We start from the raw sequence: 16,005 nt of genomic DNA on the forward strand, positions 1-16,005 counted from the left end.
TATCTTTCTGGTATAATTCCTCTGTGTATTCTTGCCACCTCTTCTTGATGTCTTCTGCTTCTGTTAGGTCCTTACCACTTTTGTCCTTTATTATGGTAATCTTTGTACAAAATGTTCCTTTCATATCTCCAATTTTCTTGAACAGATCTCTAGTTCTTCCCATTCTGTTGTTTTCCTCTATTTCTTTGCATTGCTCGTTTAAGAAGGCCTTCTTGTCTCTCCTTGCTATTTTTTGGAAATCTGCATTCAATTTCCTGTATCTTTCACTATCTCCCTCACATTTTGCTTGCCTTCTCTCCCCTGCTATTTGTAAGGCCTCGTTGGACAGCCACTTTGCTTTCTTGCATTTCCTTTTCATTGGGATGGTTTTCGTTGCTGCCTCCTGTATAATGTTGCGAGCCTCCACCCATAGTTCTTCAGGCACTCTGTCCAGCAAATCTAAATCCTTAAACCTGTTCCTCACTTCCACTGTGTATTCATAAGGGATTTGATTCAGATTGTATCTTACCGGCCCAGTGGTTTTTCCTACTTTCTTCAGTTTAAGCTGGAATTTTGCTATAAGAAGCTGATGATCTGAGCCACAGTCAGCTCCAGGTCTTGTTTTTGCTGACTGTATAGAGCTTCTCCATCTTTGGCTGCAGAGAATATAATCAATCTGATTACGATGCTGCCCATCTGGTGATGTCCACGTGTAGAGTCGTGTCTTGTGTTGTTGGAAAAGCGTGTTTGTGATGACGAGCTTGTTCTCTTGACAGAACTCTATTAGCCTTTGCCCTGCTTCGTTTTGATCTCCAAGGCCAAACTTGCCAGTTGTTCCTTTTATCTCTTGATTCCCTACTTTAGCATTCCAATCCCCTATAATGAGAAGAACATCCTTCTTTGGTGTCACTTCTATAAGGTCTTGTAAGTCTTCATAGAATTTGTTAATTTCAGTTTCTTCAGCACCAGTAGTTGGTGCATAAACTTGGATTACTGTGATGTTAAAAGGCTTAGAGACGGCAAATAGAAACCCACATGATGATGCCACATGGCTTAGAGACGGCAAATAGAAACCCTGTATTTTTCCCTCAGGGAGTCAACCAATGAAATAGTGATGGCCACCAACTCTGATGACTTCAAAAGAGGGTTAGACAAATTCATGGAGGATAAAGCTATCAGTGGCTACTACCCATTATGGTTGTGTTCTGCCTCCATTGTTGAAGGCAGCATGCGTCTAAATGCCAGTTGCTGGAAAGCCCAGCAGAGCGTGCTGTTTGTCAGGTCCTGCTTGTGAGCTTCTGGGGAGCCAGTGGCCTGATCCAGCAGCTCTCCTGGTGCTCCTGGTCGACGACGATTCCTAGAATCCTTGACCCTTACCCATTGTGACTGGGGCTGTTGGGAATTGAGGCCAACAGCATCTGAAGGGCCACAGGTTCTCCATCCTCAAGATAACAAAAAATTAAGGAGTGTGCTGCCCAAGATGGCTTGGACGGCTTTTAATACCAGCTAAATTGTACTTCTGTGTTCAGAGGCCGTATGCTGCTGGGAAAGAAAGAGTGAGGGGATGTTGTTTTATTGCTTGTGGGCTTCCCAAAGGCATCTGGCTGGTCAATGAGGAGAACAAAGGGCTGCATGAGATGGACCTTTGGTCTGCTCTTGCAGAGCTCTTGTTGCATCCTGAATTGCAGTAGAGCTGAGATTCAAGCATATTGATTTGTGGGTGGGCGGGAAGGAGTGAAGGGCTGGGAGGGACAAGTTTTTCTTCTGGGCTGCTTTTGTTAAAATTAAACACCTGTAGCATTTCAGTCTCTTTGTTGCTTTTGTTTTTAAGCCCAAGCTGGAGAAGGAAACAAACCCAATTCAGCCCAGCTGGAACTGCGGATGGTCCAAAGCAAAAAGGACATAGAAAACCCAGAGATAATAATAAAAGCTACTGTGTTATAAAGGTTGTATATCTCCTAACAACGCACAATGTATTGATGTCCTCATTTTCTTTCCTGTAAATTGTAATGTTTGCCTTAGATCTGTGACAGAAACCTGACTTCCATGAAATAGTGCCCAGCATAGATGAGATCCACTACCAAGCACATGTGCTGGCCTTGCTCGAATTAAGAAGAATGAAAAAAGCTAGCTGTATATTGCAACTCCTTCCCAGGTATGAAGATGGCTGTCAGATCAATTCAGTCTTGTTGGGAACCCTGGGTTTGGGAGCACAAGGTTTCTTGCCTTGCCAAAGACTCAGAATGCATTTGTTAGTGGAATGATTGTCTGGAGTGTATAAACTGCGGGAAAGCATCTTGTGCCAATTGAGCAGGTTACCTCTCCCCTTAAATGCAGTGGTTTGGCAGCCTGCTTCAATGTTCAGTACCTCAAAAAGTAGAGAGAGATTCAGGCCAAGTGTGGAGAGGAGTCTGCAGATGGTTAGCTTTTAGGTTCTCTGTCTGTACAGCCCTTGGAAGTATATGAATGTGTTGTTGAGAACAGCTCCCATGTCTGGTCTGTGAAAAATTGCAAGACTCCACTATCCAGAGGTGCTAACCCTTTAATATTAAGCAACCAAAAGTCGTCAGGTTTTTTTGTTTTGTTTTGTTTTCTTTCCCCCTTCTTTCTCTCCACAAAAAAATACAGATGAGTAAAAGACAATGGTGGTTCTACCTCTGATAGAATACACTTGACACAGTTTTATCAAAAGACTCACAAGATGCAAGTTTCCTTAATAAGCACTTCTTATGAAACCTGAATATCCCATTTCATCTTGTAATGGCTAGGAGGGGAGTGAAAGTCTTTGTTGTTTGTTGAGACCAATTCACTGTTTTTGACCACTGGTTAGCATGCTCCTGCTTCTGGGATGGATGATTAAAAAAAAGACTGTATAATCAATAGGTTTCTCCAGACATACACGTCCACCAAAGGCACTACACACCAACCACTGCTGTTGTACAACCTCCATGCCTTTCAATGACACTTAGGCAGGAATCTCATGCAAGCCTGATAGAAATGAATATAGGTTGCACCGTAGACGTTTGGGAGGCATTTTACCCATATTATTTATCAATGCAACGCCCAAACCTTCAGGAATTTTACAGGAGTTATTGTTAAATTTTAACTTGAAAAAATAAATGACGGTCTGGATGCTCCAGTGAGCATGTCTGAATACCTTGGGAATCAACACAGAGTGCTAGATTCTGTTACATGCAATAATCTCTTAAAGTTATTAAAACAATTTCAGTTCCTCTTAGTTGTTGATAATTTAATAGTGCCAGGACTAAGCATATTAATTCAACTTAGAATTTTAAACCTGTTTTCCTGTTTCTCTTCTCTCTGTCTCTCTGTTCCCCACCCCCAGAAGAATTATGGATAAATTGACATTTGTACTCTTTGTTTTATTTCTTGTTATTTTCTTGAGATAAAACAGGGTATTGAAGCAATCCATGGCACTTTGTAAAACACTTGTTGCAGTGTTACTTCCTCTTTCCTTGCAAATGACCAGGGTACTTTTCTCCTAATTTTTATTAGAACATCCTTTTCTCTGGATCTCTCTGGAAAACAGGATTTCTGCAAAAGTGCTGCCATTAACAGGAGTGCTGCTTGAGTCTTAAAGCTCCATTGTGCAAACTGTTGTTTGCTGTTGTTAAAAATCAGCTTTTAATTACTTTATTGCATTGTTTTAAATTTCTTAGATGCCTTCTACTAAAAATGGTATTGAGGTGATCTACAATATAACATACAAACAATATAGAAATATACAAGAACTAAAAACAGGGGTAACAGCAACCAACAAATTATTCAATACAATTCAAAAAGCAACACCAGCCTTGCCCCCACTACCATAGCGCCCCCAAAGAAACATGTTCATAATTGTCACTAAGCAAACCAATTTAAACGTCTAGCTATACATAAGAATGTTACATTAACAGTCATATGCCTGGTGCCAAAACAGTGTTTATGTTGGTTCAAGGTAGGCCTTGATGGGGACAACATTCTAAAAATGAGGGGCTGTAGTTGAAACATTTCAGCTTTTTCATTCATTTAAAATACCCATTTGTCTAATCATTGTGGTTGTAGATGTAAGCTTGTTGATAACTTATTTCCACTGTGGTCCCCAGTGTCACACAAGTTCCCCACCCTTCCCGGTATCAGGGATAGGACAATGTATGGCCTGCCCAAGTTTTTCTCAATGAAAGCTTTTCTCGCCAGTCTCAGATGAGCACGACAGCAACATGGGGGCATAGTCACAGGAAGGTGGTGAAGCTCATCAGACCAGCTAAAGTATGAGTGGGGAACCTTTGGCTCTCCAGACGTTACTGAACTGCATCTCCCATCAACCCTAGCAGGCATGACCAAAGGTCAGGAATAATGGGAGTTGCAGTTCAGCAACATCTCAGAGACCAAACCTTACGCACACATGAGCTGAAGTTTACAAAAGCTTTACATTGTATACACATTGCCTGCAGACTTCAAAGTATGAATTAAATTAGGAATTGCTATTTTTCAGAACATATATTGACCCAGCATTCCCTACAAATTCTAGCCACAGCCTTCCATCATAGATTCATAGCACCTTAAGTATCCCTAAGAGATCTTTTGGAACTACTGCATCGCATCCTTGGAGTGCTTTCCTAATATATTTTTTCCTGGTCTCTACTAGTTTTTGAAGCTGTGTTTGCTTCTCTTACCACAAAACGGTTACATAGGAAGCTTTGGAATGGCACCATTCACTCACTCACTCACTCACTCATTCCTCCAATAACTGAGGGTGCTTCATATATTATACAGAAGTGAGATGAGAAAGAGCATGAGTGGCAGCTCGTCTCACCTTCGAAGAGTACCCATTTCAGAAAGCATGAAAAGGCAAAACAAAGAGTTTCCTATACTGTCTTCCCATTACTTCTGCGCAACATCCAAATATGCCCTGAATGGACTGGCTGCCATGGGAAATAATACCTGGGTTTCTTTAGCAGAACCAACAATGGCAATGTGGCTTATGTATGTCTAAGCCTTACATCAAGCTAAGGTTTTGCTTTTTCCACAGTGTTTACAGTTAGTTTCAGGGCTCAGTCCCCAACACTTTCCCTTACTTTTAGCAAATCTGAAGGGAAATTCCATGTAACTAATTACTGGATTTTACTGTTACTCCTTTTAGTCACCACTGTTGTGAAATTGCTTTTTATAAATTAAAAAAGGGTAGTTTTAATTGCATGAGATTCTTGCCCTTTCTCATGCTGACAGAGCCAAAGTAGGCTCTTAGGTTAACAGCTGCAAACCAGTAATCATTTTTCTATTCTCATACAACAACATACACTGCCCTGTATTGATAACGACATTCAACACAATTTTCAGGTTGGAGGGATATAGTTGTTGAGCAAAACATAGCTGTGTGGAGAGACAACTTCTAAAGCACAAATGCATTTTAACCATTAACCCCATCTGATCATAGAACACTCAAAGGATTAAAGTTTCTTTTTGAGTACAACATTCCATGTTAACATCTCCAGCAGCTTAAGGAAGCTTGCAAATTAACAGTCATGATCAGTCCTGGCCTTCTCTGTGCTTGGTGGGTTTGTTACTGGTAAAACATCAATAAATTTATAGCAATAAAATTTTCATACACTTTTTTCATACAAGACATAAAGAATCTTGAAAACTACCCATTGCTATATAGATCTGCTGTAAGTTGAGCCTTCCTGGTATGTGAGTTAATTAAGATCCTACAAAATCCACATAATACTGTCTTTGTCCCTCTTCAATGTATTGGGGCTATTAGACATTCATTAAAATTGCAGCACTTGATTTCCATAGATAAATGAGGATAAGTAGTTTCATTAGGTATGCTTTTTAAAAATACTACTACTATTGTTGAGGTGAATTTTGATTTAATGTGGGATTTTCATATATGAAACTTTCCCAAATACTTTCCCCATAGAACACTGGACAAGCCAATATGAACAGTGATTTTAGCCAGAAATCCAGAGAAAGGGAAACTCTTTATCCCTCCCAGTTTTCAACTTAATTTCTAGCATAAGCAGGACAAATTGCACATCAAAAAAGCACAAGTAAAATTACTAATTTTTAGTGAGATTTTTAGAGTAAATATTATTCATATTAGGTCTTGATTCTACCCAGATTAATTTACAGCACTCCCTTATTTTAAGTAAGTCTTATGCTGCTAGCATGTTAGAACCTGATTCCAGTATTCTAAGGCTTATCAGGAGAATCACTGAAAAAAAAGCATATAAAAAAATCCCAGTAGGCTATTGCAGGCTATTTTTAATTGCTGCAGTTTTTGGAGACATTTCTCTTTAATATGGTTTGGGCAGCATTTATTTCTTGCCATGTCATCATTTCACAGCCCTTGAAAAAAATGTAAGCAATACTCCGCATAAACCTAGCAAAAACCATGTCAGATCAGTTTTCTTTTATTTTTCTTTTCGTTTAGCTGTAACAGACACCCAAGGTTTCCAATGGTTTTTTTGGAATTAGATGCAGATGGAACAGCTATTAAATATTCTACTTCACCCTTTTATACTTTGGAACATTTATTTAAAGGAGTGAGCATCTCGTAAGGGTCATGTCCTATTTACAGATCCGCCCATAGGGAGCCTTACCCTCCAGAAAGAACTGCAATGCATGAACCTATCAGCTGGCGCCCTTACTGATGCCACCTGGGCCTTTCCCTCAATAGGGTGCCAGCCAATACAGTCCCTGCAGATGTGAGACCCCGTCCTCTGCACCAGTGTATCAGCTTCTGTAGCGGATAAGTTATGGAGAGAGAAAGAGGAAAAGCTGATAAAGTCAGATCAGATCCCTTTGGCCATTGTCTTTCTCTAGAGCAATGAGATAGATCTGGAGAGAGGCGAAGTCTTTCTATAGCCATAGGTCAGAGGTGGCCAACATGGTACCCTTCAGATGTTGAACCGCAATTCCCATTACCCTGATCATTGGCCATGCTGGCTGGAGTGTATGGGAGCAAAAGTGCTAAACATCTGGAGAGCTCCAAGTTCACCACCCCTGCCTAGTGAAACTCGAATGAAGCTAATTCTCTCCGCCATAACCGCTTAAGCAGCTTTTTTTGAAAGGATCTGGAATTCTTCCTTCCACCAACCCCCATATATAGGGTAGACCAGGACTAGCTCGCCCAGAGAAGATGTGCTTAAAGCAAATCAGCATGTGTCTCTAATAGTCCCAGAGGCACGAGTTAAGTAAATACTGCAGCTGTTTTTATGATTGTCTTCAACTGGAAAGCTGGTGTTATCATCTACTGTTGCTAATTTGTGTTTAATTCCACTTTTTGTAAAGATTTCTCAATGTACTCGTGCAGCTATTTTTTTTTATTGTGGTTTCAGTTCTTTGTGAAGCATAGGGGCTAACAAGATCTTATGTGCAAGTACGTGTGATCGAGCTCTGAAGCTTTCTTTTTTTCCAAAAAAGACAAATGGCTTTGTGAGGCAATGGTTTTGAGCATAAAAATGATGGGCAGGGGAAAGGGTTAAGCACTCCCTCCACTACTTCACTTAAAGCCTCCCTCTTCCAAATCTGTTCTTTAAAATGTACGGCATCAGGAATCTGTTACATGCATTTGCACATTACCTTTAATTAGTCCCTCAGCAGGACCAAAACTCATGTAAAATGAAGCTTAAATCTAGCTTTTATGTACCCATAATACTTTGACTTCCTTGCACCTAACGACATTTAGAAAAGTAAATAGAAACTGTCATTTGTGAAATCTTACTTTTAAATGTGCTTTTAGGAAGCATATGTATTAAAATTTGCTATGTTTTAGATGTTTATTTGCCAAATTGCATTCAATATGCAAGAGATCTGCGATCAGCGCAATATTTTAAAAAAGGATTAAGAGGACCAAGATTTCTAGCTAAAGATACTGCCTTGTTAAGAGTAACCTTATACGTATCTTGATTGGATGGTGTTAATTCATTGTCTGTCTGGTACTGTTGCAGTGATTGTACTAGTCTCAATTTACAATATGTGGCAAGAAAGATTGTAATAAAGCTATATATGTTTAATAACACTGTGCATAACTATTGTTAGATTCTGTTTTGGATATGTTTAGCCACTTCATAATTAATCAGAACATGAATAGTTTGATAGTATTGCTGAATCAGGTGGCCTTTTATTAAGTTTCCATCCCATATTTTAAAATGTGAACCATTGTTGGTTCAGGGGCAGGGCCCACAGACAGTATATCCAAGAGGGAAGCAAGGTAAAGCCATTGGAAGCACAGAATGAGAGGGTCCATCCAGATGGCCAAACTACCCTTTAATGAGCACTTTTGCTTCAATGCAGTGTGGTCATCTGTATCGTGCAGTCGAGTGATGGGGATCTTAATGCACATCTACAGGTAAAATGTCTGGTAGACTACGCAGTGAAATGATCACCTGTATGCATGCCAGAAAGAAATGCTGAGAGGTCTTACTGAAAAACTAGATGTTAACTCTTACTGTCAAATGTAAGATGGGACTTCATTGTTTGCCATACCCCTTAGGTAACAGGATTTGACTCTTCCTCTGCTTGTGAGAGTTAGAATTACTAATTTGTTGACTAAAAAAAAGGAGTCAGGTCCCTTCATCCCAACAGGAGTCCAAGACTCATAGCTTTTCATGCCTGGATAGGTGACTAATCTGAGCTTGATACTACATCAAATGCCTTTGTTTTGTATTCTGTGCCAGAATAGTTGGTGCGGAAGTGTATTGATGGTGCTGGACTTAAAGGATTGGGTTGTGTAAATGGATTATTTATTCCATCTTCAGGCTGCTTGTAGAAATATCTCTGCTTGGGAGAGCTAGGACCCTCCAGTGCATAGAGAGTATTAGAGCCAGCAACAACCACCAATTCAGAGAATCCTGACAGCTGCCCCATTTTCTCAGTAGTCTCCCTGCCCTTTGGGTCTTGGACCTTAAATATGGTAGGGCATGCATATTCTGCTTTCTGTGTACATGGATATATTTCCCCCTCTTTACATACTTTATCCCCTGACCCAGTCTCTCTTTGAACCATACAGTTCTCCATAAGGCAGCCTGACTTTGAATGTTTAAGAAGCACATTGCTGAACTAGGTTCTGCACTGCCCCAATAAACAGATTGTGCAGCTGATAGAGCAGTTGTATGGCATGAGCAGCAGAATTCCAGCCTAATTGGAGCGCTGATGAAGTTCCTCTCTTAAGGATTCTACTTATGCAAGTGCATTTGTGCCTTGGTAACTTCTCAGACATTTAGGAGGCAAAATTAAGTGATCTTGTGAAAACGTAAGAACAGGGTCTTCAAAAATCATGCCTATTGAGGAACTGGTTAAAATGCAGAACAGAAGAAACAAATTGTTCATTTGTTTCCTTTGAATTAAAAAGAATCTGCCCAGAAGGGTAGAAGATGTTGGCTTTTTAGTCATCCCACTCCTTCCATACAGTTTTCCAAAATTCCACTTCCAGAGCCATACAAAACAGCTGCTATCCATGCAACTGAAATATAGTATTCCAAGCTTGCTGGTCGTTTCTGAGCAAGGATGCATTCTTCAACTGGAGACTTCTGTTAAAAACAATAGTTTGGTTGCAGAAAAATATAATAAAGGAAGCACACTGAAAGCATTTCTAACCTTAAACAGACTGTGCCATATAATAATAAGTGGAAATGACATGCATTATTTACATACTGCCTTTTCATTGCATTGCTACTTAGAATAATAATTGTGTCTAGGAGAATGTGGCATGTGTACTCTGTATCTGTATGTATTGAAGTTCTAGCTACAGCGGGGTAGAAGTAGAATATGAGGGCTGGCAGTGCAGGCCTTCAGAAAGGGAAATAATATATATATATATTTTTATAGACTGTAATATGATTTCAAGTCTCAGCTGCGCCACATCAGCCTCTTCCAGGAATGTAAATCTGCAAGATTGGCTAGAAGAGGGTGGCTGTAGAAACGAGAAAGGTAGCTCAGTCAATCCCAACAGCCCAAGATGGATTTAATTAATATATAAAGATGCCTTTTAAATATATTTTTAGCTCTAAAATATTAAATGGATAAATATTTACAAGCAAACTTTATATGTATTTGACATTTGTGTAGTGCTTTGTATTGAAGAAACTGATCTGTTATATGTTTATACCTCTTATTAATTGTTCTTGAGTTGTAGGGACAAAGAGTAGATAACTTGTTTATATGCCAGAAAAATAATAATAATAATACGTGATGTGTTACTGTGTCTAATGTCAGTGGCCACAATCCCAATGAAAATGTTGTTTGTATACTTTCTGGTTTGCCACATGTGACTTTTATCCATTTTGTAGTAACGTTTACATGCTAAAATATGTAGGAAGATGATAATAAAGTCAATGAACTACCTAAGTGAAGGCCAAGAATTAATTCCTGTTGAGCTAAGAATTATGATTTATGGATTTATTACTCAGAAAAAGTATATCATCCCAGAGCCTGTGTATCACTCTAAAGTAAGGAATTGGGAGGTGCATTCTCTGCAGTGTTCTCTGTCAGTTTGTTCAGATTTATGAAGATTGGGAGGGTGAGACATGGAACGTTAGATATCACCCCTTGGCAATAATTCAGACACTTGATAAGAATAATAGAGAAATGGCACAACTGATGCTAAACTTAAAGGTTTGCCAGCCTTGTAAACTAAGGAGTCAAGCCAATCAGCACTTGAACTAAATAAGATGGTGGGAACTGCTCCACCGTTTCTTGGATGGAAGTGTTCAGTTTGTAGTTGGGAAAAAGAGCGTGTGGCTAAATGGCCATGGAAAAAAAATATAAAATAAAATAAAAATCATAGTGGTTTCCCTGGACACCAAAGGCATCCCTAGCCCAGCATCCTGTTCTCACAATGGCCAAGCAGATGCCTGTGAAATCCCTGCAAAACCTGGAAAACCTGATTGCAAAAATCCCTGCAAAACCTGATTGCAACTGCACTGTCTCCATTTGGGATTCTCAGCAACTGGTATTCAGTCATGCTATGTTGCCCACTTCATATAATTAAACAAAGGCGTGACTGTTGTTGTGTTTCTTGGTAGCTATACGTAGGTTATTACTGTGGAGCAGCTCTGCATTTTAAAAAAAAATAAAGCAGCGTTCCAACTTCCGGCGCATATTTTATTTATTTAAATGTTTATAAATCACACTTTGATAAGAAATATAACAAGGGGGTATACAACACAGAAACAATTCTACAATCACATTTGTAAAAACATCAACAGTATGTCAATAAACTGGTTGCTAATAATTCTAAAGGCCTTTCTGAATTAAAGGAGTGACTCTTCCAGACTTCCCTTGGCGAGGATTCCACAGGGCAGGGCTCGCTACAGTAAAAGCCCCATCTTTGGTGAAGGCTGATGGAAGCACAGGGGCTCCATCAGAAGATCACAGGCAGAGCCCAAGGAGTAAGGTCCTTTGGGTCCAAGTTGTTTAGGGATTTGTGAATTAAAGCAAGAACGCTGCCTATTTTACTGGGCCAGCTTCAACCAGTGCAGTTCTCTCAGCAAAGGAGTCACATGTTGCCAGTAACTTGCTTCTGTGAGCAGTCTGGCCACTACGCTAGTTGCATCTTCCAGGCCAGATACAAGGGCAGCGCCACTTGAGGATACTGATGCATGGACTGGAATGGTTGCAGTTGACGTACCGGCTGAACCTGGTAAAAGATAGTCCAAGCCACAGAAGTCACTACGTAGAGCCTACGTAGAACTTGGATCTTTGATGGAATTTGAGGCAATTTTGTTTCTTCCCAAACCTTTAAAAAGATGGCAATATAAGACAGCTTTGGGGTAATGCACAAGATCAGTTCATACAATAGGGCTGGAATGATTCACCAGCTTTTACATCTCTGCCTTCTTGCTGCTCAAGAGATGCGTGATTTTGCCAAATGGAGGATCTCTCTCATATTAGATCGGGTGAGTTATGAACTATCTAACTGGAAACTGACTCTCAGCCTCTCCTAAACTAGCAAAAAACAACCAGCAGAAAGGCCCCAGCATTGCTTGGGAATCCCAAGGCACAAAAGATCAGTGCTGTTTTGAAAGATTCAGTCTATCATCTTGATTCAAAATGGTTTCCATCTGTATCCAATTAGACCAAAATAAGATTCCTCCTTGATCTCCATGAAAAATTTGGTTATGATATCTTGACTTAAGATGTGTCCAAATACACACAGAATGAAGAAGCTAACAACTTTTCAAGCTATGTTGTAGATAATTGTAAACATCAATGAAGCCCAAGAGAGGCTTTGATTAACAGTTTACTGTACTGAGATACGGAAATGGTCAAATCTGCTGCAAGATTATTTTTTGCTAAATTTATTTATGCCACCAGAGGGCACTCTGCCAGGACCATATCCAGCACAAAGTCCACTGACATTAACATGTTCCATTTGTTTGAATTGGCTTTCTGTGGAGAAGATTCTATGGGCAGTGCTCAGAATCTACTAATAATGCCATACATTAATAAATGCAACCCCCCCCCCAAAAAAAAAAACCACAACAACAACAGGGCATTTTTTTGTGTGTTATCTTTGCCATTTCTAATTAGGAATATTTTAATCCTGTAAAATTAAATTCCGCCCCCACCACAATAAAATTTATTTCTTTTCCAAGCCTTAGGACTTTGTCTTCCATTCTTAAACAATATTCAAATTGTTAATTAACCCCTGTATGGCTTATCTGAGGGACTATATCTTAAGTGCGCAGTTTAGGCTCAGAATGGCTAAATATATCCATGGGCATAAAATTACGAAAAGAGGCAGCAAACATTGCTGTATAAACCCTGACTTTTGACATATGAGAGATGTATTTTTAGGACCTACCCTGTTCTGATTAAAAATCATTTAAACTTACTTCAATTTTGCATTTTTATATTGTTATCTTCCCTAGGACAGGTAACAAGGATGGGTAAGAAATCCAAAAAAAAGCACTGGCTGGAGATTGACTAAAACACATCAAAACAAACAGATGAGATGCTAAAACCACAGATAGTGTTGTCACCCGTTTTCCAGCAAAACTACATGAAACAGTCAGCAGATGATCATTGTAATGTATACATTCAAGTATAACTGTGCCTGAATGATACTCAAGCATGAAATTCATGCATCTCCATAAATTGAGTTTGACACCTCTGCTGCAGGCACACCATGAGATTTCCAAAGCTAAGATTGCAAAGATAAAGGAGTTGGAAGGTATTTTAAGTGGCAGTTTATTAGGATTTTAACAGAGTATAATAAAAGAGATTTTTCCCGTTATACTTGCTAATATAGAGGTTCACTCTATAAAATTAATGAGCAGAGACTTCTAAAATGGATATGGGGAAAACACTTTACACAGCTCAGGCAACCTGAGAATTAATTTACCGAAGGAGTGTTCTGAATCAAGAAGCTGTGAATGGGTTTTTAAGTGCACAGGACAGTTACGAGATCACAGAGGACCAACTTCGGTGATGTAATCTACAAGAAGAGCAATCAAACCTATTTACAGAAACAAAACTGTTTACCATCTCTTTATTCACAGATAGAGTAATGGGGAGCAGGGTTACAAAGGAGAAGCATTCACAGGTACAGCGCAGGGAGAAGGGGAAGCAGCAGAAAATGATGAAACAAATCACAAGTAGCTGCTGAACTCACACTCTCTCCCACCTCCTCTCACACATACTAGATTCAGATGATGCAGTTTCCTCCAAGCAACTTCCGTGACCAAAATATTTATTTACTTACAATATTTCTTAACCACCCCTCTGCAACAAAAAAATCTTGACGAAGTACAAAACTGAATAAAATCCATGCACAACACAGAAATAGAATTTGAAACAAAGAATGACAAAATACAACCCACAAAACTAAAAATTCTTTTCGAAAGGCTACTGGTGGCGTACAGTTTACACACAGAAGGGTTCAATCTCTGCAATTTGCTAAAAAGGGTTAAATAACTGGTGATGTGAAATATCTCTGTCTGAGACCCTATAAAGTTGCAGCCAGTCAGAGAAGACAATACTGGGCTAGATGAACAAATTGTTTTAGCTGCTTCAGGAAAGCTCCAGATGGAACACAAAGAAGTTCAGTCCTAAGTACAGTGGTACCTCGGGTTAAGTACTTAATTCGTTCTGGAGGTCCATTCTTAACCTGAAACTGTTCTTAACCTGAAGCACCACTTTAGCTAATGGGGCCTCCTGCTGCTGCCGCGCCGCCGGAGCACGATTTCTGTTCTCATCCTGAAGAAAAGTTCTTAACCTGAAACCCTATTTCTGGGTTAGCAGAGTCTGTAACCTGAAGCATATGTAACCTGAAGCATACGTAACCCGAGGTACCACTGTACATAAAAGGAGTTCCTGCTGGATCAGACCATCTGGTTCAGCATCCTGTTCTTATGGCAGCCAACCGGATGCCTAAGGAAGTCTGCAAGCAGGACCTAAGGGAAACAGCACTCTCCCCAAACATGCACCTCAGCAACTGATATTCACATTCACAGTCATCAATAGCCTTATCCTCCATGAATTTGTCTAATCCAAGTTGGTGGGCATCACTACCGCTTATGGGAGCGAATCCCTTAGTTCACATATGTCCAGTGTGAAGACATACAGTGGTACCTCTGGTTACCTTAACCTGAAGCACCACTTTAGCTAATGGGGCCTCCTGCTGCTGCTGCACCGCCGCCATGCAATTTCTGTTCTCATCCTGAAGCAAAGTTTTTAACCCGAGGAACAATTTCTGGGTTAGCGGAGTCTGTAACCTGAAGCGTATGTAACCTGAGGTACCACTGTACTTCCTTTTGTCTGTTGTGAATTTTCCAACATTCAACTTCATTGGATGACCTCAAGTTCTAATACTACATTCCAAGCTCCAGTATTCATGGTTCTTTCACCTCAATATCTGTTTAGGTTTCCCTGACTAAAGCTTCCATATAGGTGCTCAAATGCCTGATAACAGAGTGAGCAAAGCAGAGAAATGGCACCAGATCCGCTGGGGTTTTTTTGAGCTTGTTTTTGTGGGGTGGAAATGACATCTTACTATGAGAGTTTGTCTTTAGGCAAGAATGATCACAGCAAAATAGACTGAGCCATGCTTTTATACAACCAGGCAGAATTATTATCTCTGAGACAATGGGAAACCCTTCTGCAACAAATTTAATTTCTTTTCGGTTCAGTGGAGTTTAATACAGTGATTGGGTTGCCTCATCTAGGATATGGGATGTTGCTGCCCTGAGATTTCAGAACTCATGGGATTTTGTGGGGGGGGAAATGGGTGCCCGTGACTACCTATGAAGCTGCAATGCTCTGGAAAATGAGGTAACCTTCAGAAAGGAAAGGTGAGGTCATGAGGAGAAAACTTTGTAGTAGTCAGAAGACGGAGATAGTATGTGAGACAGAGGAGCCAGGGGAAAGCTCAGGGGGATATAAATAGGTGTTATGCCTCTGAGGTGATCCAATTTCTCAAGCCTCTCTTGTAATGGCAGCTATCTGACAGGAGTTTACGGGAAGGAGTACAGGTGTTTGAGAGAAGTCTGCCACAGCAGACAGGATGGAGGAACAGCCTGGCCTAGTCAGAGAGAAGAGCTCAAAAGTGCTGTGGAACGGACAGTTGCACTGACACCCTGGCTGAGGCAACACATGCTGAGCGGATGGCTCCGTCTTGCTTCTAGTGCAAGTGGGTGGCTAAACCAGTGGCCCTTTGATGGACTACCACTCCCATCATCCCTGACCATTTGCCATGCTTGCTGGAGCTGATGGGAGTTGGAGTTCAGCACTATCTGGAGTGTCACAGGTTCCCCATTCCTGATCTAGTGTGCCTGTAAGTCAGTGTGTGCACATGAACATTAAGGCATCATGCAGTGCACAGAACACCATTTCACACATTGCGCTTCCTGAGCTACATTTTTAACCCATGCCGCCATCTTGTGGCAATTAGAATGCAGGAAGCATATCCACACCTCATCTGTGAAATGTTGGGAAGTGTAGCGTAAAACAAAGCTCTCTTGAAGGAATTACTACTTTTGAACCACAGGGTGCCTATTTTTACTGAGCTGAAGCAGTTTC

At 40.3% G+C, this 16,005-nt stretch overlaps 1 protein-coding gene across 1 annotated transcript in view; it reads left to right on the forward strand.

The window, feature by feature from the left end:
• Positions 1-10,332, forward strand: part of PDXK (pyridoxal kinase) — a 51,571-nt gene extending 41,239 nt beyond the window's left edge. The window contains exon 11 of the mRNA XM_079974675.1: positions 1,811-10,332. Within this exon, the coding sequence (XP_079830801.1) occupies positions 1,811-1,923 (113 nt within the window). The 3' untranslated portion in view covers positions 1,924-10,332. The remainder of the gene's footprint in view (positions 1-1,810) is intronic.
• Positions 10,333-16,005: the final 5,673 nt, after the last annotated feature.

Source organism: Podarcis cretensis, assembly GCF_951804945.1.
Source record: "Podarcis cretensis genome assembly, chromosome: 4".
Classification (NCBI taxonomy): domain Eukaryota; kingdom Metazoa; phylum Chordata; class Lepidosauria; order Squamata; family Lacertidae; genus Podarcis; species Podarcis cretensis.